We start from the raw sequence: 25050 nt of genomic DNA on the forward strand, positions 1-25050 counted from the left end.
CCACTATAGGTGTGGCAGGGTATACTCAGACATGAGTCCCTTTCTCACTGCTCCATCAGGATTCAAGCAAGCCGGGCCGAAGAGGCTGAAATGCCAGAAACCGGTCCCCGGTAGCTTGTCTCCTTTCTGGTAAAGAATTGGCTTGGTAGTTTAGTCTGCCCTGTTCCCATGATGCACTGGGCCAGGGACAGACTGATTTGCATATAGCCAGGTTCTGAGCTGGGATGGGGCAGTGAGATAAATAACGGTGATGGATCAAGCCCTGATCTTTGGACTGGGTAAGAGTGGTCTGCTCAATTCAGACACTCTGTTCATCACCACCCCCTTTTGTAAATCGATTTTGGCCACTATAGGTGTGGCAGGGTATACTCAGACATGAGTCCCTTTCTCACTGCTCCATCAGGATTCAAGCAAGCCGGGCCGAAGAGGCTGAAATGCCAGAAACCGGTCCCCGGTAGCTTGTCTCCTTTCTGGTAAAGAATTGGCTTGGTAGTTTAGTCTGCCCTGTTCCCATGATGCACTGGGCCAGGGACAGACTGATTTGCATATAGCCAGGTTCTGAGCTGGGATGGGGCAGTGAGATAAATAACGGTGATGGATCAAGCCCTGATCTTTGGACTGGGTAAGAGTGGTCTGCTCAATTCAGACACTCTGTTCATCACCACCCCCTTTTGTAAATCGATTTTGGCCACTATAGGTGTGGCAGGGTATACTCAGACATGAGTCCCTTTCTCACTGCTCCATCAGGATTCAAGCAAGCCGGGCCGAAGAGGCTGAAATGCCAGAAACCGGTCCCCGGTAGCTTGTCTCCTTTCTGGTAAAGAATTGGCTTGGTAGTTTAGTCTGCCCTGTTCCCATGATGCACTGGGCCAGGGACAGACTGATTTGCATATAGCCAGGTTCTGAGCTGGGATGGGGCAGTGAGATAAATAACGGTGATGGATCAAGCCCTGATCTTTGGACTGGGTAAGAGTGGTCTGCTCAATTCAGACACTCTGTTCATCACCACCCCCTTTTGTAAATCGATTTTGGCCACTATAGGTGTGGCAGGGTATACTCAGACATGAGTCCCTTTCTCACTGCTCCATCAGGATTCAAGCAAGCCGGGCCGAAGAGGCTGAAATGCCAGAAACCGGTCCCCGGTAGCTTGTCTCCTTTCTGGTAAAGAATTGGCTTGGTAGTTTAGTCTGCCCTGTTCCCATGATGCACTGGGCCAGGGACAGACTGATTTGCATATAGCCAGGTTCTGAGCTGGGATGGGGCAGTGAGATAAATAACGGTGATGGATCAAGCCCTGATCTTTGGACTGGGTAAGAGTGGTCTGCTCAATTCAGACACTCTGTTCATCACCACCCCCTTTTGTAAATCGATTTTGGCCACTATAGGTGTGGCAGGGTATACTCAGACATGAGTCCCTTTCTCACTGCTCCATCAGGATTCAAGCAAGCCGGGCCGAAGAGGCTGAAATGCCAGAAACCGGTCCCCGGTAGCTTGTCTCCTTTCTGGTAAAGAATTGGCTTGGTAGTTTAGTCTGCCCTGTTCCCATGATGCACTGGGCCAGGGACAGACTGATTTGCATATAGCCAGGTTCTGAGCTGGGATGGGGCAGTGAGATAAATAACGGTGATGGATCAAGCCCTGATCTTTGGACTGGGTAAGAGTGGTCTGCTCAATTCAGACACTCTGTTCATCACCACCCCCTTTTGTAAATCGATTTTGGCCACTATAGGTGTGGCAGGGTATACTCAGACATGAGTCCCTTTCTCACTGCTCCATCAGGATTCAAGCAAGCCGGGCCGAAGAGGCTGAAATGCCAGAAACCGGTCCCCGGTAGCTTGTCTCCTTTCTGGTAAAGAATTGGCTTGGTAGTTTAGTCTGCCCTGTTCCCATGATGCACTGGGCCAGGGACAGACTGATTTGCATATAGCCAGGTTCTGAGCTGGGATGGGGCAGTGAGATAAATAACGGTGATGGATCAAGCCCTGATCTTTGGACTGGGTAAGAGTGGTCTGCTCAATTCAGACACTCTGTTCATCACCACCCCCTTTTGTAAGTCGGAATAGCAATTGGCATAAATATTCAGTTCTAAATATTGTTTACAAAAATATTGCCACATTTGAGGCTATAATAAAAATCAGCACCTGGCGCAGTGACAGTATTTCTGAGAACCGGATTGTGATACACAACACACCTCATTGTGCTTACTGGTCAGCAATTTTACAAATGTCATCTCCTCCCGGCCTCTTTCTACCTCGTCACCTGTCTGTGCTCTGAGAGGAAATGATTGGCTTTGATATGCAATCCTGGTTGCTACCTTCCTAGTGAGCTGTTCTTGACAGATTCCGGCAATATTTATATGATCAGCTTTTTTGCACCATATTAGCTGAAAGTGTACTTGGTGAAAGCACTTTTTAAGAAACAATGTGTACCCTTGCATTCTGTGAAATTATTTATTTACTCTCCTCCTAGCTAATGTCAGGAAAAAAATGGTTGTCCAATTGCATTCACATCTGGTATCTTTTCGTTTAACGCAACCAGTTAATTTAAGCGTTCATCCTGAACATGGGATGGAAGCAAAGACGTGGTGACATCTTGCCCTTTGTCAGTAAGGATAGGACCTGTTTACTACCTTTCTTTGGCTTTTATGCTGCCTTCTGGAAAGTGGCCCAAAACAGCATGCTGCCACATGTGAGGTTCCTTCCTACGAGTAAGACTTCACTAGACAAGGCTAGGCACCTTTAGATCAGTCATGGAGGTGGTTAGATTGAGCTTTCTACACGGTTTTCTCTTTTACCTCCAGTTGGCTTAACATCTGTGTGATCTCGCTCAGATACATGGTTGAGTCTTTTTCGCTGCTCTGCTGTTCCTTCACCACTGACTACAGATGGATGTGGATACCACTGCACTTCAATTATATATAGTGGTTATTGTTACCCTGCAGTTAAAATAAGAATTACTAACAATACTCTGCAGCTTAACACTAGTAAAATGAGGTGATTCCGACCACCTTAATTTGGAAAGATCTCCTCACCAACACTGACTTTGTAGACGATTTTTCCTCTCAGAGCAAGTATCAAGCCTCCGATCTGAAGCTCGGACTGTGTCTGTAATACAACTTGAAATCCACAACTAGGGCAATTTTCTATCAACTCTAAATAATGAAATAGTGAAGTTATGCACAGACTGAGCTGTGGATGCTCTGGATTATATTTAGATTTGGGTGGATGCAGAACATCCTGTATGTCGTGTTTATTGATGCCAGTGGCACTTTAAATATGGCATCAAGGACATCAGCCACTATTTTTCCAGATGCCCTGCCCTACCTATTTCTAAATATGGCCCTATGTCTCCAGCTGTCTCTCCAATGTTTTCTGGAGGCCATTCTCGCATAAGAGAGTCTGCCCAATCAATAAAGCTATGATGGTAGATACCTGGCTACATCACCATTAAAATCCAGTGAAATGTTCAATCATGACTTCTGCATTCGCAGGACCGTGAGTTCATTGGTGTTAACACTATTAAAGAGGTTAGGAATGAAGCAACATTGTACTCCGCGGGTAGTTGGTCTTTAACTAACTCTTAGTCTGGAGTAAAATCATGTGGTTTTGAGATATGAAATAAAACAGCTGCTATTTGACTGACTCCTGTGTTATCTTTTGTTTGATAGAACGAGTCTTGCAGGTTTCTATTTCACGGTAGTGCAATGTATTCCCTATTTTTTAGGCCCAACCGCAGCATGTCCAGCACTCTCCAAGTTATATAGCTGGCTGTGTCGCCATACCAGCATATCCATGTCTTCTCAATAATCTGTGTACCAGCCACTCCAAAGAAGCTAAGTTAAATATAGATATACACTAACTTGTGTCAAAGCTGCATAATATGCAAAGACACTTGCAATGTTAACGGACTTCCTAAGCTGAGCAATAAACAACCTGTTGAGCACAATTATGGCATGCAGTGTATTTTGGCATAATGGTTGAGGTTGATCTGGTAAAGAGTTGAAGTGGAGTTTATTTCTTCTGGAGTGGAACAGATAGCTTTCAGTTTTTCTAAAATCCTAGCTAACTGCATATGCCAGTAGGCTGATTTTGAAGAATTAAAACAGATTTTTCAAGTGTTGTTATTTTGCTTTTTCAAATCCAGGATCAGTGGAATCATTCTTTTTACCACCCCCATCCATGCTATTTGAGGCTTCTTCAGGTGTGGTTGAGATTGTTGGTTCTTGTGGAATGAGATTCTGCAAGAACATGCCTTCCTAGATTTATGTCTTGATATATTCGGCATTGATTGTCTGCATTGTGTCAGTGTCTACTCCTTAGAGAGCATTGTTTTCTCTTTTCCTTGCCTCTTTTACTCTGAAAAAGCAATCCCAACATTTGACTGAATGATAAATGCACTACAACATCCTAGATGGTCTTAATGAACTAAGATGCCTCTGCCAAAGGATGAACAGCATCTGAAGGGTTGGTAGCCTATTGATCTGTCGCTAGCTGTTCTCACTAAAAGGTCAACAAACTGATGGCTGAAGTATTACTTTCCTGCAAACCACAACCATTGAAAGCCAGGGCTACATTCTTCACTGTAATAATGCTCCCACTGGTGCAATTTGAAAAGATACAGAGTGAAGTTCAGTGTGAAAAAGAGCTGTCCTCCTGTTTCTAAATCACAGCTTAAATGCTGGGTGCCAAATTCCTTAGTCTTCTCTACAAATATACACTTTTCATGTGCATGTCATCTTTGTCTGTTTCTCTTGTTTCTGTTCCTTATCACTGCTTGCTATTATATTGATTGTTTATTAATGATTGAAGATCTCATGATAGTCTTGCTTTCCTTCCCAATGCAGCTAACGAAATAGAATCAGGGTTTTCGCATCTACATCCTTCAATAGTATGTCATAATGAACTGATGGACCAACTGCTGGTGTGCTTCATTCTTGGTTCTGTAGCTTCTTGGCTGCCCAGGAATAACAGTCTGGCTTTTCCTCTTATGTAAACCAGAGTCCCTAATGAAACAGCTTGCATTTTTCTCTTCATAAAAAAGCAAAGTAGAAAATGTTTGGTCAGCAGTGCTTCTCCGTGACCTTTTATACATCCAGTTTAATTTTCAGATTTTATGGGGTTTATAGTGGCCTGTTTTTCTTCAAACAGTTTTCTGGCTCCTGACCATTATACATTTTTTTATAGAATATATTATTATTGTGTATGCATTAAAAGTAACAAACAAATATACCACAGCAGATGCAGATTAATTTGGTAAATATATCCGACATATACAATATGGTCAATATGGTCCAACCCCGACAGGAAAGTCCTGACCATTATTGAAAATATTTTGTGTTTCTGAATGTAAGCGGAAGATAACCTTTTGGTTTGCTGTCTTTTTACATGTCTGCTACCTAAGGAGCAACTTTCTGGCTAGGCATATAAAGGTCAGCTAATGTGGGATGTCAAGTTGAATAGGAGACCTATCAAGAACATTCTTCAACATCCTGGCACAAATAGCATTGCTTCAAAATACATCATCAAAGTTATTGTTGAGCTACGAAAAGCCATTGCAGTAGGCACACTACAAAACATCACAGTTTTTAACTGTAAAAATAATGTAATAAAACCAATTTCCTTTATCACTTGGGCCCCCAAGTAATTGCAGTACATGTAAATGATTCTTAAAAGTGCTTAAATTGCCTTCTCGCTTCAAAATATTATTTATTGTAACACAAATTTCTAAGAGTCAATTTTCCTATTCGTTACGCTTCATCCTTACAGATAAACTTTGCAGTAGTGAACATAGTGTCATTTTCTGTTTATTAAGCAAAAATACTGGCACGTTCCTCCAAATATCATTCTTCCGGAAGAAACATCTCAACTAATGTTACTTGAAAGTAACAGATTGCAGGTAAAATAGAAAGAAGTATGCCATTCTTGCAACCAGGTGCTGAACAGGGGTTGTTGTTATTGTGCCAGCATGGTGTTAAAGAGAACACAAAATTTCCACCACCATTAACTTTAGAAACAGTCCGCGTAAAATGGCTGGATGCAATATATCAAGAATATGGTATGAAGACAAAAGACCTAAATCCGAGACAAAGCAAGGCATTGGTTTGTACTTGTATAATGTTTTACTGAATTAATGTTGCCCGAGACACCATTGTACTTTACTTTGTTAGGTATCCTCTCTTCTTGACTGGATATATTTGGCTGGTTAAATTGACAATTTTGCTTATTCTGTAATAAATAAATACAATAACTATTCAGTGCTTTTTAATAGACTCAGCCTTTTCTACAAGACTTATTTGTGTGCTCCACTATCTCTAAAGGTCCCTTCTGCCTCATTTAATTATTTGTATTTATTCCTTTGGTTGATGGATGGACAGAGTGCAGAGTTTACATCAAATGAGAAATATCGTATTTGTATAGTGTGACGGATAAAAATGTATATCATTTACAGTGAGCATGATGTATTTTGTTCAGATGATGGGTGTACTCCTTGTATCTGAGAAAGTCGGTTTTGGGGAATATATTTAGGAGAGGCTGGGATGAGGCAGATCTGAAATTGAGGAGGAAGATATTCAATATTGCTTCAAAATGTCAAAATCAGCGCTTTTCGAAATTACACGTCACCGTTATTAGTTCTAAAAATAATACAATTGGAAAAGTATCACTTCCCATTATGTTTGTTTACAACATATATCAAATTAAGGACAGGGGTTAGGGATTGGGGGTGCTAAGGTTAAGGGTTTGGTGTAAGGCATAAGGTTTACAAATTAAGATTTATGAGTATTGAGATAATGCTATGGAATTAGGTTAAAATTTAGGGTGTAAGGTCAATTGTTTGGGTAGAATGTTAGTGGTATGCAGGGTAAGGTAAAAGGTTTGGGGCATTAAGTAGAAGGGTAAGAGAATACAGTTATAGCGTTAAGAGTTTGGGATATGACATTATGGTTTGGGGTATGGGATTAAAGGTTTGGGTTGTAGAGTTGAGGGTTATAGTGGTTAATCCTATCTGGTAGGGGGTTTAAGGGTTTGGGGATAAGGTTACTCATTAGGGACTAGGGTATATAGGCTAGGAGAATACTGTTAGGGGTTAGAGTATATGAGTTAAGAGTATAATGCGGACATGTGATTACATTTATGTTCAGTAACAGGTGGAAATGTGTTTGATTTAAGGTGTGCTGGTGAATGTTCGTTATTTAAGGCTATCTGTAGGAGAAAAAACGGAGTGTTGTTTTTTACAGTAGCACTTTACTTAATTCATTTCGATGGAAGTCATGTCAATTTCGAAGTACTGCAGCTTGAAGTGTTAAAATCAACTGATACTATTTCTTCGTAAAAACAAAAAACGTAATTAATCTCATACACACAAATGTTTCAATTGTGGGGTGCTAAGATGGTGTTGGTCTGGGTGTTGTGAAGTGCGGTAGGTTTGTTGACTGAATGGGGGAAACAGGTATGCGGAAGAGACTATTCTACACCTCAAGGTATGATGTGTGTGTATGGAGAGTAAATATTAATTTGTGGTCGTTTAAATAGGCAATTATGATGGCAAAGTTGGTGACTAGTTGAAGGTGTTTGAAAGAGTAATAAGTCAGACTCAAGGGGTGGTTGCTAATGTAGACTGGCTTTGTTCTACTGCCTTACAGTAAGACACTACTGGGTGCGGCAAATTTCTTCGGTTGTGCATTGAGTAGTGTATGGTGAGGGAGCTCAAGGTGATGAGGGTCAATATATTTTTTTTATTCATTCTGCTTCAACCACAGTGTCGAGACGCCCTCGGGCAATTGTTCACGCTATACAAGTTTTTATTTGGAGGCGAATGAGAGGATCACATTCGAAGGGGAAAAGATGTGAGATGTACTGTTTTGGTTGCAGTGAAAAAGAAAATAAAGATTATATGAATAATGACTTGGATAAAGTGCTAAAATGTGCTGCAATGAGGCAGTGACCAACAGGATAGAAAAGATGATTGTGGATTTATAGGAAAAGAAAGGCACAAAAATAATTCAGCATGTAATGTTAAAGATAACTGTATGGAGAAGAGGCCAAGACAGACTCTTGATAGACATCGACTGGTAACAATACTTCTTTATTACTGTCATTTTAGGATTCTTTAATATTGCTGTATATCCAGTCATCTAGGTTTGTACTCCGATATGAAGGAGTGTATTGGTGCAGTGCTGAAGTCTCAAGGACTAATCTCAAGTCTCATGTTGTTGAGTATTTAAGTCTTAGAGTCTACCTAATATTTACCTAACTTAGTTTTCATAACAAATGGCTGTTGTGTCCTTCTTGAAGTATACTCATTTGCAGATGCTTTTTTTCAGCATGGTCCACAGCTGTACAGGCATATTTACTTGGGCTGTAAAGAAGATGACAATGTCCACAAGAACTTCGAGCTGTTGTATACTACACTGGCCCTTTTGACCATTGAACTGGCAAATGAAGAAGTGGTTATCGACCTTATTCGGCTCTCTATTGCCTTGCAGGTATGTTTAGAAATTAACATCCTACTTTACTATGACAGTGGAATTCATGTCTGTGTATATACACCTGTGTATTATTATAAGCTAATTGCTGAATCCAGATGTTCTACTGAGTGTGCATCAACGCATGCGACTTTTCTATCAATGGAATTTTATTGTTTAAATCAATTGCCACAATATTGCATAGCCCTAAACAGATGGATAACAACTCTTAAACAAATAACCTACATGAGAGACATTACTAGGGGTTGGCAGAAAACTCAGCTCCGCCAGCGTAGCGGATAAAGCCAGCCAACCCTGCTCCCCGGCCCGGTCCCTGCTTCTTAAAGCAGCCAGGCCTGGGAGATCCTCCCCGGGCCCCAGTACACCCCCGTCCCCAGCTCCCAGACCCTCAGCTGGCTTGCCAGATGGGGGTCTCCTTTTTCCTGGGGCCCACCAGACGGAGCACGAGCCCCGGGTCTGGTCACAACTTCTGAACTCTAGCCAAGCCGCGGAGAGCCTCCCCGGGCCCCAGTGGAGACCCTTCCCCAGCGCCCGTACCCTCCGCTGGCTTGCAAGATGGGGTCTCCCGCACCCCGGGGCCCACCGGACGGAGCATGAACCCGGGGCCCGATCCCAGCTTCAGAACCCTAGCCAGGCCAGGGAGAGCCTCTCCGGGCCCAGGTGGACCACCGTCACCAGCGCCCGGACCCTCGGCTGGCTTCCAGGACGTGGGGCTCCGGCATCCTGGGATGCAGCACGAGCCCAGGGCCTGGTCCCAGCTTCCGGACCCTAGCCAAGCCAGGAGAGCCTCCCCGGGCTCTGTCGGGCTCTGTCGGCCCCTGTCCCCAGCGCCCAGACCCTTGGCAGGCTTGCAGGATTGGGGGCTCTCGCACCCTGGGCCGGAGCATGAGCCCCAGGCCCGGTCCCAGCTTCGGAACCCTAGCCAGGCCGGGTAGAGCCTTCCCGGGCCCCGATGAGACCCCTGGACCATCGGCTGGCTTGCGATATGCGGGGATCCCACACCCCGGGGCCTCTGGTTGGAGCTGAAGCCCCAGGCCCTGCCCCAGCTTCAGAACCCTAGCCAGGCTGGGGAGAGCCTCCACGGGCCCTGATGAAACCCCGTAACCAGCGCCCAGACCCTATGATGGCTTGAAGGTCTGGGGCTCCCACACCCCGGGGCCTGCCGGCTGGAGCTTAAGCCCCAGGCCCGGACCCAGCTTCAGAACCCTAGCCAGGCTGGGGAGAGCCTCTCTGGGTCCTGATGGACCCCCATAAACAGCACCCGGACCCTATGATGGCTTGCAGGACGGGGGCTCCGCCACCCTGGGGCCTGCCGGATTAAGCTCAAGCTCAAGCCCCAGGCCCGGACCCAGCTTCAGAACCCTAGCCAGGCTGGGGAGTGCCTCCCCGGGCCTGATGAACCCCCGTAACTAGCGCCCAGACACTCGGCTGGCTTGGAGGATGGGGGGCTCCTGCACCCCAGGGCCTGCCAGATGGAGCTCAAGACCTAGGCTTGGACCCAGCTACCGAACCCTAGCTAGGCCGGAGAGAGCCTCCCCTGTCCCCGGACCCTTGGCTCGAACCAAGGAGGGTTAAGCCTAGACCACGTCCTTGCCCCGACGGCCTGCCCGGTTAGCCAATTTTTCTCGACCATTAAGCCCCCATGTAGTGGGGGCTTACAGAACCTTGGGGAATGACACAAAAGTTGGAGTTAGCCCGGCCCGCACGGCCATCTGGCCACCCGGCCCACAGGGCCATCTGGCCACCCGGCCCGCAGGGCCATCTGGTCACCCGGCCCGCAGGGCCATCTGGTCACCCGGCCCGCAGGGCCATCTGGTCGCTCAGCCAGGCGACCAGATGGCCCGGGGCGACCCAGCGCCTAGACGTAGTGGAAGGGTGCCGTACCCAGTCGATCTCGCAGTACGGCGCACGGAGGCAGCCACTCGGGAGGGTCCTTCCCCGGGGCTGCTGCTCGCCTCCCTGCCTGACTGGGGCAGCAGGAAGGAGAGGCCTGGCCGGCCGGCCGGCCCAGGCCATCTGGTCACCCTGCCGACCTGCAAGGGATGGTGACCCCATCCCCCACCCCATTGGGACAGAGACGGGAGGGGGAGACCCCCGTGCCGGAGGGCACGTGGTGGAGGCAGCCTCCTGCAAACCCACGTTACCCCCTATGCGTCCCTCCCGCCGGGCCTGGCGGAAGACGGACCAACCGCTGGGTGTGTTGGAGGAAGGTGCCAGCCGCCGCCCACGCACTGAGATACAAAAGCTTGGTTCAGAGGATGACTTTCAATAGATCGCAGCGAGGTAGCTGCTCTGCTACTTACAAAACCCTGACCCAGAATCAGGTCATCTACGAATGATTTAGCACTGGTAACCCACGAACATGCAGGGCACTAAGGGCGATGGAGGCGGCTCCCTTCCGTCCGCGCTCCGATCCCCAAGCGAGCAGCTCTACGCACCGGCCCCCCCAAGAGAGGCCGGCTATCCCAGGCCAACTGAGGCTCCACGGCACTGCGGTATCATTTCGGTTTAGGGGGGATTCTGACTTAGAGGCGTTCAGTCATAATCCCACAGATGGTAGCTTCGCCCCATTGGCTCCTCAGCCAAGCACATACATTAAATGTCGGAACCTTCGGTTCCGCCGTACTGAGCAGGATTACTATTCCAACAACACATTAACAGTAAGGTAAAACTAACCTTTCTCACGACGGTCTAAACCCAGCTCACGTTCCCTATTAGTGGGTGAACAATCTAACACTTGGTGAATTCTGCTTCACAATGATAGGAAGAGCCGACATTGAAGGATCAAAAAGCGACGTCGCTATGAACGCTTGGCCGCCACATGCCAGTTATCCCTGTGGTAACTTTTCTGACACCTCCTGATTGAAACCCAAAAAGTCAGAAAGATGGTGAGGCCCCGCTTTCACGGTCTGTATTCATACTGAAAATCGTGATCAAGCAAGCTTTTACCTGTCTGCTCCACTGGAGGTTTCTGTCCTCCCTGAGCTCGCCTTAGGAAACCTGCATTTGGTGGATCCTGGCTGCTGCCTTTCAGAGCCTTACACGATTGCAGCCATCTTGAAGGCCGACTTTGGCGCCCGATGCAATTATAACCTTGATCTTATTTCTGACTGACTCCTTTGTAGAGCTTGAACAAACTGTTTCTTGAAATGTATAGAGTATTTTTGTTAATGATGCACTATTTTTATTTCACTTTATCCTTTTTCTTTTTCCCTTTATTCTTCTCCCTCAAGTTTCTAAAGGCCATACGTTGCTCACATATTTAACCATTTCTATTATCTGTCACTTGAAAGGTTCACATAGCTGAAAGTGTTGAAATAAAATCAAACACCTGGGATACAGCATGTGAAACTGTTTCCTGGGGTCCAGAGTAGTCGATCGTAACTGAGTTCCAGTGTTGGACTGGGGCAGAAAATAGGCTTGTGCACCAAAATAAAAGTGTCCCACACTTATGAACTGGTAAATTAAACCAGTGTACGTCATTTGTAAATCGAATCACTTTGCAATTTTTTAAGACATGCTGTCTAGGTGCTTTCTGAGGAATACCGGCATTTGTAATTGCTGCATGCAATACGAGTGGTAATAATTGAGAAATGCAAAAGTAAAATTCAGGATGTTCCTTCCTTAACAAAAAGAAGAAAATATTGGCACATCTCTGCTCTTCCACCCAAAAAGTGTGATTGGTGTATGTGCACTGCATGGTCTGAGATATTAGCATCCACAGCCTGCAATGCTGCTTGCTTCTGCGTTCAAGTGTTTATTTAAAGATGTTTACACTAGGCCATTCACAGTTACAAAACTCGCCCATTATACACAAAACCGGCCCACACACTGACCAGTCAGACTGTTCCACCTGGCTTTGCTGGATTGCCCTATAGGTCAGTCTGACCTGCCTGACTTCCGGTTGTAAAAATGTGAGCTGCTTCCGGTTGATATTCTACTTCCTCATTACTATTCGGCCGCTTATTGAAGTGATCAAGTGCCCATCATTAGCGACTTTCAATTGGCAATGAGGCAGAGCAGTCCAAGGCTCACTTAAAGAGGGGAAATTTGGTTTTGGCACTCAGTCTACTGTAGGACACTTTTACAGATTAATTATGGTCCAGTTATTGCTTTCCTTAACTAAAATTACTTGAGCACTCAAAAGATTAACAACCTACTGCAAAAAAGAACAGCACAGTAGACCAGAAGACTCTAGCTTATTCCTAACTGGAATTACTACATCAAACGTCTCATGCACTAATCGATATAAAAATTATTCCTGGGGCTCTTAGTTAATATTATCCAAAGGAATTTGTTCGCAAAGCCTAAACTTGTACTTGCGGAATACTTCAGGCCAGGGCTGGAATAAGGCAGTGCAACCGGTGAAGCAGTACCTGGCGCTGACCTCGTGCGGGGCGCTTGTTTTAGTAAAAACATGGGGTTAAAGCACCCGCTGCAGAATTTCTTGTGTGCCGAACAGTTTTCAGGCAGCAATAAAAATGTCAAGATAACTCTGATGAATAATGTTCCTGCTGGAGAGTTTTAACTAGTGGCAGTTCTGACACGTCATAAAGTAGAACAGAGGGTTAATATGCCTGCTGCAAAGAACATGTGCTATGCAGATCATAGAACTGTATTTTATGTGACTAGCTCAATGGGTTACTTCTTTTGTCGCAGAGAACCTTTTGTTTCTTGCAGTTCATAAGTTACAATCCAAATATGGGACAATGACCCATGAACTCTCGTCAAAGAGCTCCATGGAAAGCACAGTTAGAATGTCATGTTTTTTTCCCCAGTCTTTCATTGTACTAATGTTGCTAAAAAAGAGTTTGTGTGGCAAAAATACGTTCTTAGTAGTAAAGTCAACCCCAACCATTCAGGTACGTTTTAAATACACAGTTTGTGCTTCTCCAGAACAAACACTTAAAATATGCTACATACTAATATGGACGACATGTGGTTCCTACACCTTGTAATTATCATTGTCTTATCTAACATTTCCTATAGACTGATTTGCACACGTATGAGTCATTGTCTCATTATAATGATGTGCAATGTAAACTGCTTTGACACTCTACATTGGTATGAGTAGTGCTATAAAACAAATGAAATTCATGTGAAAGCGGGCAGGGCACTGTTAGATGAGGGGTAGTAAGGGAACCCGTGGAGTAGGAGGTCCTTAAAGGGGTGCCAAAAAAGATTTTTGCACCGGGTGCCACCAGCGATAACGCTAGCCTTGCTTTCCTTCTGAAAGGATCAAAAGAGGAAATAAATCTCTGGCTCTCAGTACAACAGTCCAAAGTACAAAGGTGTACGTTGCTGCACTCAAAATGAATGATGTATCAGTTTGTATTGCTGTGTGCATTACGCATTGCATTTATTTATTTATTTTACAATTTATATGGCGCAACAAATCATTCCCAGGGGGATCTCTTGGCGGCACAAAAACAGGACCCTCGTCCACTCAGACCCTCTAAAACATCCAGGTTTTTAAATATTTCTTAAAATGTCCCAAAGAGGTACAGCAACAGATCTCTTCCAGTAACCTGTTCCAATGAAAGGGTGCAAGATAGGAGAATGCACACCCTCCCATTCTTGATTTATTAATCTTACATGGAACTAATAGGTTCTGATTACTTGACCTAAGCTGGCGACCAGGGACATAAGGCATTACCTTCTTCCTTAGGTATAATGGCCCAAGACCCACAAGTGTCAAGAGTTTAAACACTGCTCTCTTTCTGATGGGCAGCCAGTGTAAGGCTTGCAGCAAGGGTCAAGAGGGGGAACGTCTAGGCTTGTTCAAAGCCATTCTTGCTGCAATGTTTTGCAGTGCCTGGAGGAAAGTTCTTCCCTGGCTCTTACCAGTAGTGTGTTGCCATAATCCAGTCTGCTCACAATAAGCGCCTGGATAAGGGTCTTTCTTGCATCCAAGTGAATCCAAGGAAAGACCTTTCTTAGCATTTGCAGGGTCCCAAAACAGGTGCTCGAGAGTGCCTTCACATGATCTTCAAATGATAATTTACTGTCCAGTAAAATTCCCAGGTTCCCTGCCTGTTTTGTGGGGGAGGGGGGCTCCCCCAGTTCAGAAGGCCACCAGTCTGACGTCCACAATTCCTCCGCCTTCCTAAACAGGAGAATCTCCATTTTGTTGGAGTTTAGCAGGAGGAAATGTTCCCCCATCCAGGCATCTATGTTCAACATACAGGTCTTAAACTTGGCTCTGGTTACAGCGGGAACCGATTCGAATGGGATTATCACCTGCGTGTCATCCGCATTCAAGATAGTCTCAAAATCTCAAGCTTTTATGATAGCGGCCAGAGGAACCACATATATGTTGAACAGGGTGGGGCTTAGGACGGAGCCCTGGGTTACCCCCTTGTCTAGTGAGGTGGTCGCTGACACATTATTTTTGCATTACAAACTGCCTGGCTGCTCGTGCCAAGCTACAGAGGGAGTGAGAAGGGGCTATCTGAGAAGGTGTCCTTCCTTTCCCTGATGTAGAAGCAAGGGTCCCTATGTGGACTAAGGTACCTACCTCAGCCAACTAGAGACCCCCAGACACTTTTATTTTAGTATCAACTGTACCGGAACTTTAATGGGTTTTGATGCACCTGCCATGAACCGCTGGAAAGGGTGTTTTTGGGGCCAATATTTACACCTCTGTGTGAGTACCTACCAGTGGCAGCTGCCTCTGAAATGGGTGTTGAGTCGGGGGTAGATGGTAGATGGATTAGAAAACAAATTACTTACCTTTTCTGCCACGCCGGCTCTCCCGCCGCTGCATGTCTTTGTTCTGTCCTGGAAGGAAGGTCTGCTGGAAGCACCCAGACTTTCAGACTCTCCCAGCCAATCACAACGCTGCAGGAGCACTGTCGCGATTGGTCTGAGCATCTTGTTTGGACGCTCAGGCAGTGCCTGGGAGCCTTGGCATGTTCTCTACAGGGCTGTGCAACACATGCCGCATAGAAAAATGAAATAATAATAACGCTCGGTTATTATCATTTTCATTTTCTTTTTTGCACAGCTGAAATAACAGTGGGGCGATGCTCCTCCACCTTAGCAGAGGAGCTGCCACTGGTAACCACATGAGTAGGGGCTTCAGTGTTAAATCAGCGAAGGCAGAGAGGATGAGGTTGTGGCCTAGTTGGCCTTCGCAAATATCCACATCTTTGTGATTATTGGACGGTTAGTCATTTTCTTTCTTTTTTTTATGTGACTTCTGTTTGGACTTGATGACCAGGAGGTTGTATACTTTAAAACCATGAGTGTTTGATTTCTTAGCACACTTTACTGACCTTGTTCTCGCTATCTCTGGCGCAGTAGTTTGCCAAGTGTATATACCAATGGCCACTGGAATTATGCGATTATGCAGCGGTGGCATCTTTTGAATAGTTGTAGATTTGCTGCATTTGCCACATAATCTATCATCTGCTATGTAATGTGCAGATTTAACAAAAAACTTGTTTCTAGCTTACATGGTTCAAATCAAAAGTTACGCAACTATACCCGTTACTGTGTAGTGGAAGGCCCTTTGCAGAGGTGAACTGGTAAAATTTCTCTTGCTTATTGCTAAATGTGGGTATTAAACTGGTACTAATGAAGTGTAACCATTGCCCAGACAGTTTTAGCAAGTGTAAAAATAACGAAGTAATACTATCACAAAATGTACCTCATTATGGTGCATCATTTGCCGTTTCTTGCCACATAATTTACTTAGCCCATCCACGTATTTTGGCCCTTCCGTAGCGCATAATTCCAGTGGTCACTATATATACCTCTTTGTAACATTCCTTTCATGTACAGATTTTCACTTAATATATAGTGCTTTTCAGTGTGCTTACAATCTGTAACACTCATTTTATTCAGGTCTATTTGTATGTCTCCAAACTGTACATCATTTCCAATGCTGCTGCACATGTAGTCTTTTGTTAGACTCATGTTCCTTTACTGCCCAGATGAAAGCTGCTTCATCCACCATGTTTGACAAGGGTGATCTTTCTCAATTGTACATAGAGCCGTCGTAATAAACCAGTGGAAAAAATCCTGACCATTTTGACCCACGTTCTGTTTTTCTTTGTTCCAAGGACTTGGCCATCATTAATGAGGATTCCTTGCCAATGTTCCATCGTTGTGGCATCATGGCCCTGGTTGCGGCCTACCTCAACTTCTTAAGTCAGATGATATCGGTTCCAGCTTTTTGCCAGCATGTCAGCAAGGTACTGAACAGTGAGCCATGCAAGTACTGTCTATTTAACTGCTTTTGATCTCGAGGACTAGACGTCCAGCGCTGCTTGCTAGTATGTAATGCACCAGCAATGTGATGCGAAAACTAGGTGATCGTTAACAAGGAAAGGACAATTGCCTTCTTATGTCCTAGGGCAAAGCACCTGGTTTCTACATAGGTTTGAAATCTAAGAGAACACTTTATTTGTACCATGATGTATACTTTTGCGTTTTATTGATCCTTTTTTGTTTGTTTTTCTCCGCATTCCAAAGGGTCCATAGATAGTTGTCAAGTTTTGTTAAGTCATTAATTATTCATTATTATACTACTTGTCTCTTGTGAAATGTAGATATACAGATTTGTATGCACCGTTATGCTGATTAGATCGGAATTAGTGACTTTCCTCCACACTGCACTGCCTTTTTCTGATAGAAGAGGGGAGGGGGTTTACAGTTAGGTCATCAGGAAAAGCCCACAAACATCCCCCCTGCACTACAGACCCCCAAAAACTTCAAACGCAGGGGGAAACCGAGCCTTCAAACTTGGAGAAATGATTGTTATATATGGGATTGCCGCTTGTGCAGCACTTTTAACGATTCTTACGGCCCCAAAGCACTTCCTTCATCTGCTGTGTAATGGTAACGATTATATGCAGGGAAACAGCTGCCCCAATTATACCCTGAGGCTTGAAATATCACAGAAGGAATATGGCTGAGATACCCGCCACCCCCTCTCAACACAATCCCCAAATGAGGGAAACCGGAAACAGTTCTTGAAGTTTTTGGAAGTGGGAGGGAGTGACCCTCCCGGCCGTATTTATTAAAACAAAAAATTAAAACGGTTAAACATTAATGTACAATTTCATACCACATTGCGATGTTTGGCTAACTTTAACAGATTCTCTAATACAGAGGTTCTCCTAGCCGATCTAACATCCTACAAAACATTTACTTGAAATATTGAAATTGTACATCCTAACGTTTAAGGGCCAACGGCAAGGTCGTAACCGGTGTCAAGATCCCTAACCAGACATACCCCCCCCACTTGGGAGGGGCGACCTCACTGAGGCGTACTCACGTGCAACTACTACAATTTCCCTTGTCTTGACGGGGGCACTTATCAACTCGACGCCATTTAAAGGTCGTTCGAACTCGTGTGAGGTATCTAGAAGGTATCGTAGACCTCCCCCCAACCCCACACAACTTACCGCATCTGCCGTCGCAGATGTCACTGGCCCCGGGAAATTCCCCAGGAGGGGGCTGTACCCCCTCCTACACAGGAAGGGGCCTTGACCGCCTTTCCTCTTCTTTCGGCGACCCATCCTTAGAAGGGACCGCCTCCCCGTTGAGGGGCCAAAGGCCACCTCCCCCGAGCGCTCCCATCCGTGTTGGGTGACGCCCACTCATAGGGATCTTCCAATTAGTGCTCACCGATCATGACCTTACCGCCTACCGCCTGACCGAAATAAATACGACAAGTGCTACTTAAATGAAACTACATTGGCCACTATGACCGACAAAACCTGTACTAAATGGACCTTAAATCCGAAATTCTTTAATCACACAACCCGAAAATTACACCAATCTTTATTACACACTAAATATCAACATAACACCAAAACAACATGAAAACGAAATTGAATAACTGATCAATTTTATTAAAACAAACTAGCTGTCCTCAGGGGCTGGTGGGTGGGTCAAAATTGGCTCTTCGTTCCGTCTCGAGCTCACGTGCAGCGAGGAGGTGCAGCTTCAGAGCACAGGAACAAGAGGATGTCTTCTGGTCTTGCGTCTCCTTTTATCCATCTTCAGGGCGGGCGTAAACCCGCCCCTGCCTGCCCCGCGGGCGTGGCCGGCGGCGTCAGTATCTAGGCCAGCCCACTCAAGGGCGGGAAAAAGCGCGCCCCGGCTACGCCGCTTCGGGCATACCAGCCGAGACGCGCCTCCCGCCCAAAATGGCTTCCCGGGGGGATCGAGGCACTCTGCCATACGTTCGGGGGGACCGAGTGGTCGCCCCTTTCCATATGGCTGAGATACCCGCCACCCCCTCTCAACACAATCCCCAAATGAGGGAAACCGGAAACAGTTCTTGAAGTTTTTGGAAGTGGGAGGGAGTGACCCTCCCGGCCGTATTTATTAAAACAAAAAATTAAAACGGTTAAACATTAATGTACAATTTCATACCACATTGCGATGTTTGGCTAACTTTAACAGATTCTCTAATACAGAGGTTCTCCTAGCCGATCTAACATCCTACAAAACATTTACTTGAAATATTGAAATTGTACATCCTAACGTTTAAGGGCCAACGGCAAGGTCGTAACCGGTGTCAAGATCCCTAACCAGACATACCCCCCCCACTTGGGAGGGGCGACCGCACTGAGGCGTACTCACGTGCAACTACTACAATTTCCCTTGTCTTGACGGGGGCACTTATCAACTCGACGCCATTTAAAGGTCGTTCGAACTCGTGTGAGGTATCTAGAAGGTATCGTAGACCTCCCCCCAACCCCACACAACTTACCGCATCTGCCGTCGCAGATGTCACTGGCCCCGGGAAATTCCCCAGGAGGGGGCTGTACCCCCTCCTACACAGGAAGGGGCCTTGACCGCCTTTCCTCTTCTTTCGGCGACCCATCCTTAGAAGGGACCGCCTCCCCGTTGAGGGGCCAAAGGCCACCTCCCCCGAGCGCTCCCATCCGTGTTGGGTGACGCCCACTCATAGGGATCTTCCAATTAGTGCTCACCGATCATGACCTTACCGCCACAAGGCCGGATAGTTGACCGGCTATCCGGACTCCCCACAAAAACTCCTACCTAAAGGTCATGTTTCAAAGATTTTAACCATGCTAAGAAGTCTCCTAAGAATAACTCATTCCCCACCCAAGACAAATGCACACCATCCCCCGAATACATCCTGTCATTATTAATACAGCCATGGGAAATAGAATGCAATGTCCTGGAACGGAACAACCTACTCACTTTATTGTTAAGCTTTCTAACGGAATGATTCAAAGCAGGTATAGAGATAGCCCCCCGCCACACCTTTCGTGGAATCACATGGGACCATGCAATCGTACACCCCGGAACTCTCCTCGCCAACCAACTTACAGTGGAAAGCATTGCCTCCAGGAGTAGTCGTCTACCGATGGTGACCAAATCATTGCCCCCAACATGTACTATAACTATAGACGGCGGTGACCTTGTCCGCCCTAACAAATCCTCAAAGAATGTTTGAAACTGGTCAATACAGAGACCGCCCCTTCCGTGGAAGGACATCCTGTACCCGTATTCCCCAGCTACGTGAACCAAGTCACCTGCTTTGAATACGTCTGCGGCACGCCTCACGTATGAGTGGCCCACGACCCACACCTCCTTTTTCACAGCCGGTGATGTCTGACCGCTGGCCCGGTGTAGGGTCGACTGCGTAGTCCGCCCCGCCTCGTAGGCTTGCGTAACTGAAACCAAACAAAAAACAAGAAGCGTGAGTACAGAGTACATAATTACAGCTTCACAACATGTGCAACCGCACGTATCTCTTATAACAATTGGAGGACCAACGCCCCACTCGTTTCACTTGTTCAACATTAAGACCCCTGGCTGTAGCTTCCGTAGCAGCCCCTATCCGAAAGGAATGGGTCCCAAAATCGCCCGGGTTCAAGCCCGCAGCGGCAATTGACATCGCAAGCACCCGCTGAAACTGAAATTTCGTCAGTGGGGTGGCGTCCGCGTGTCTTAACAAAGTCCCCCCCCATGATGCCACCCTTCGTGCTAGGTAATCCTCTAAACACTTTACCGGACATATGGAGGACCCAGGAATCCTGCGTATGATGACGCAGTCACCCAAACCATCCTGATCCGTCTTGGACCTTACAAAAGAGACAGTCATTGTTTCTCCCCTGATCTGAACGTGTTCCTGGCACAAACCCCCCGCCACATCCAGTTTGTTCCTCGCAACTAGTTCGCTTACCCGCATTGCCCCGTGAAATGCTAGCGTAAAAGCGGCTCGGAACAGCACCGCCTCAAACTGAGATGAACATGTGGCAGGGAGTGTAGCCAACAACTGGGACAATCTATCCAAACCTATCGGGCGCCTCAGATCCACTCTGCGACCCTCCAGGCGTTGCCACCCACGCAGCGCTTTTTGCACAACGAAAGACGCTGTAGGGTCTTGGATAGCGTGTGCTCTGGCAACAAAGGAAATGGCAGCACGATGCCTCTGGGCCGTAGCCACCGATTTCCCAGCCCTACGTAAGGACAACAGGAAATTCACTACCCATTCCTCGTGACCCCAAAGTCGCTCTCTAACAGTCCCCAAAAAGGCTAAATAGGCCCTAAACGCCCCTTCGTATGCCTTCCTCGTCCTTGGTGCTAGACTCTCTCCCACGAGGTGACGAAGTTCGGGGCACCGAGAGACCAGAGAGCTTCGGGAAATGGTGCCGGCTCCGGGTCCGCTGAGGGAAGGAAACCCGAAAAAGCCTGCATTTGAAAACGAGACAGTGCGTCAGCCGCCTGATTCAACACCCCTGGAACGTGTTTTGCTCTGAATAGCACGTTCAATTGCATACACAGTAAAACAATTTCTTTAAGCAGTCTTAAGATCAGTTTACAACGTGCTGCCTGACTATTGATGCACTCGACCACGGTCATATTGTCAGACCAAAATATGACAGAGTGATCCTTGAACCCATCAGGCCATGTTCTCAAGGCCACCAAGATGGGAAACAGTTCGAGGAAAGCAATATTACTCGTCAAACCTTTCTCATGCCACCATGTCGGCCATCTTTGTGCCGACCATTTTGTGCCAAAAATGGCGCCAAAACCTACGCTTCCCGCCGAATCTGTCCAAGACCCCAGCTCTTCAGAAGACACGGCTGGTTTATTCCAGACGATTCTACCATTGAAATCCGCCAAAAATGCTAACCAAATACGCATGTCCTGGCGGATCTCGGCTGATAGTCTCGTGCGATGATGGCCTTCTTTAAGGCCAACCATCGCTTGGGCAATTGAACGGGAAAACGGGCGGGCCATTGGTATTACCCTCAGGGCAAAATTCAACTGTCCCACCACCTGCTGTAATTGTTGCAGCGTAACTTTCGATGCATTTATACACAGTTGCAGCGCAGCCCTGAACTTCAACACTTTCTCGGCTGGCAAACGGAAACACCCCTCAATGGAGTCCAACTCGATCCCCAGAAACTCGAGGCAAGTCGTAGGACCCACTGTTTTACCCGGTGCCAATGGCACACCAAACTGTTTCATCAACACACAAAATTCGGCCAAGGCCCGGCCACATTCAAGACCCCCAGCTGCCCCAAGAAACAGGAAATCATCAAGGTAGTGCATTACATCTTGGAAACCCGTTTTCTTAGTGAAGACCCATTGTAGAAAACTACTGAATTTCTCGAAATAAGCACAGGATATAGAGCACCCCATTGGCATACACCTATCCATGTAATAACAACCCTGAAACATGAAACCTAGGAGACGCTGGTCGTCTGGGTGTACCGGGAGCAATCGGAACGCTGACTCGATATCTGACTTCGCCATCAGCGCCCCGGGCCCCAAGCGATTCAAAATGGCTACGGCCTCATCGAAAGATGCGTACCGCACCGAACACACTTCTGGGTCGATTGCATCATTTACGGAAAGACCTCGTGGAGCCGATAAATTATGGATCAGTCGGAACTCTCCAGGGTCCTTCTTGGGGACTACCCCTAAGGGGGAACAAACAAAATTCTGGACCGGGGGTACACTAAACGGGCCAGCGACCCGACCTCGAGTCACCTCTTTCCGGATCTTATCCTGTACTACGGTTGTATGCTGCAGGACGGAAAGTTGATTTTTACACTTATCCCCACCCTGAAAGTCCCCTACCGGGATGCGGAAACCATATGAAAAACCGTTTCGCAGCACCCCAGCAGAAGTACGATCCGGATAGTCACTGAGCCAAGGAATCATTGCCAGGGTATCAATGGGAGTGGGTAAAGGCGCCCCTCGGACTATATTAGACCTGTTTGGCACCTCCTCTCCCCCTGTTATCACCCGTTCTGGCTCTGCACGAGGCCTCAGGATGGGACGATCCACAACCGCTACATTCATGTTTGAATTTACACGTTCCCTGCGGTCTCGTACATCTACCTCTGTTGTAATTAAAACAGAAACCCTTTCTTCCTGTACTGCCGGTAGGTCTCGAGTGATCGTCGGCACCCGAACCTGCTCGAAAGGGCGTCCCCGCATATTGTCGGGAGGATTCGCCCACATTACTTCCTACTAACGGCATTTTCAACATTCCTGACTCTTTCATTTTATCCCAGGTCAAGGCATCATAACAATCCCAGGTCAAACTTTTATTATGCTCCTTTTCCTTTCTGAACATATTATCATAACAAAACCAATGATTACCCTGGTGCGATGTCGAGTACCCCATGATTCGTGATTGGTAGATTGGGAACTCGGAAAGCAACTCAGGTCTACGTTCCCCCAAGATTGACGTAAAGATTCCCCAGGCATTGCCCCAATTGCCGATATTCTCATTCACTTTAAAGGCGGCCATTTTTGCGCGCCAAACACTCGGATGCATGAGATCCTTCTGACTTTTTACATGCTCCACCTCATAATGGTCAACAAGTAATGAAAAAATGTTCACATATTCCCCCGCCCAAATCTTTTCCTTAATTGCCAAAGGAACATGTTGCCCCAACTTTTCTCTCCGAGAGGGTGTTGACTCATCCCTCGCGATCGGCAAAGGCCGCTTACCTGCACCCGACGCTGCCTCTGTAGTCGCAATCGTCCCTGGTGTCTTGTCCCCTACTGCAGCCGGCACGGGCACCTTGGCTGCGTCCCGTTTCTCACGCAATTGCTTTATCAGCACCTGCGCTTCGACAGCCGTGGCGCCCTCGTTACCTTTACCCAACCACGCTGCCAATTGTGCTGCCAACTCGGGCGGCATATCATCCTCGGACACGGGGGTGATCGGATTCCCCTCCTCTGGCACGGGAATTGGAGCCTCGAGCGGGGCACTGGGACCGGGGGTCTCCTCACCCGCTGCCCCCCTCCTGGGCCTCTTGTTTTTCCCTCCCGGGGCTGCTCCCGCCAAAGGACGTTTGGGACCCCTTTCCTCATTCTTGTCCACCCGCTTCTTTAGCTCGGACATCTCCTTCATGAGAACACGCAGCATCTGGTCGGTATTCATGCGCTTTCCAACCTTCTTCGGCATTCTCCAACAAAGTAACTGAAAAACAAACAAGAACGATTAAAACGCTCAAAATTGGCTCTTCGTTCCGTCTCGAGCTCACGTGCAGCGAGGAGGTGCAGCTTCAGAGCACAGGAACAAGAGGATGTCTTCTGGTCTTGCGTCTCCTTTTATCCATCTTCAGGGCGGGCGTAAACCCGCCCCTGCCTGCCCCGCGGGCGTGGCCGGCGGCGTCAGTATCTAGGCCAGCCCACTCAAGGGCGGGAAAAAGCGCGCCCCGGCTACGCCGCTTCGGGCATACCAGCCGAGGCGCGCCTCCCGCCCAAAATGGCTTCCCGGGGGGATCGAGGCACTCTGCCATACGTTCGGGGGGACCGAGTGGTCGCCCCTTTCCAAAAGTGAGTGACAAATGGACTTCAATTTATTAGTTAAACCAGGACACCAATGATTTCCTGAAGATAAACTGAATCAGCTACATCCTTGAATATAGCCTTATAGCTATTTCCCAAAGGCTGTACCAGTTGTTAAAGTCCCTGAACACAAGTTAAAAGCTTGAGACGCTGGCAAGGGCCTATAAAGAGGGAGGGGGCATTTAACAAATGGTATAGCTCGAGGGTATTAATCCCTTCGCTGCTAGGCCTCTGCCCCCCCCCGTGCTAATCCTTTTTTGGCTATTTGGGGTAGTTTGCGCTTAGGCCCCTGTAACCTTTTGACCGCATAAGGTATCCATGCCAAATGTGCGTCTTTTTCCTTCCAACATCATGGATGGGACCAAGAAATTAGCCAAAATACAGCTAAATTTTCTTCTTTTTTGGGGGAAAAGTGGGGAAAAAGTGCTGCAAATGAAAGCGTCTGTTTTTTTCCCTGCAAATGGTATCAAAAAAGGGGTTGTGGGGCTGAAATCACCATTTCCCCAGCTTTTAGGGAATGACAGACTTTTGTCAGGAAACCAGTTTTGTTTACAGTTTTGGCATTTTTCTGGGACTTGGCCTATTTTTGCTATTTTTTTTTGTTGCTTTTAACCTCCTTCCAGTTAGTGGTAGAAATGGGTATGAAAGCAATAATGGATCCTGGCAAGCTATACATTTCGGAAAAGTAGACACAATTCTGAATTCCGCTAGGGGTCGTTTGTGTAGATCCTTCAAGGTTTCTTTATAGAAACTAACAG

At 46.8% G+C, this 25050-nt stretch overlaps 1 protein-coding gene across 5 annotated transcripts in view; it reads left to right on the forward strand.

Moving 5' to 3' along the window:
• Positions 1-25050, forward strand: part of EFR3A (EFR3 homolog A) — a 1108455-nt gene that overhangs the window by 833170 nt on the left and 250235 nt on the right. For all 5 annotated transcript variants that reach the window (XM_086966224.1, XM_086966228.1, XM_086966225.1 and 2 more), the window contains 2 exons: positions 8321-8482; positions 16549-16680. In XM_086966224.1, coding sequence (XP_086822350.1) covers positions 8321-8482; positions 16549-16680 — 294 coding nt within the window. The remainder of the gene's footprint in view (positions 1-8320; positions 8483-16548; positions 16681-25050) is intronic.

The sequence above is a fragment of the Lissotriton vulgaris genome, chromosome 4_1 (assembly GCF_964263255.1).
Source record: "Lissotriton vulgaris chromosome 4_1, aLisVul1.2, whole genome shotgun sequence".
NCBI classification, from domain to species: domain Eukaryota; kingdom Metazoa; phylum Chordata; class Amphibia; order Caudata; family Salamandridae; genus Lissotriton; species Lissotriton vulgaris.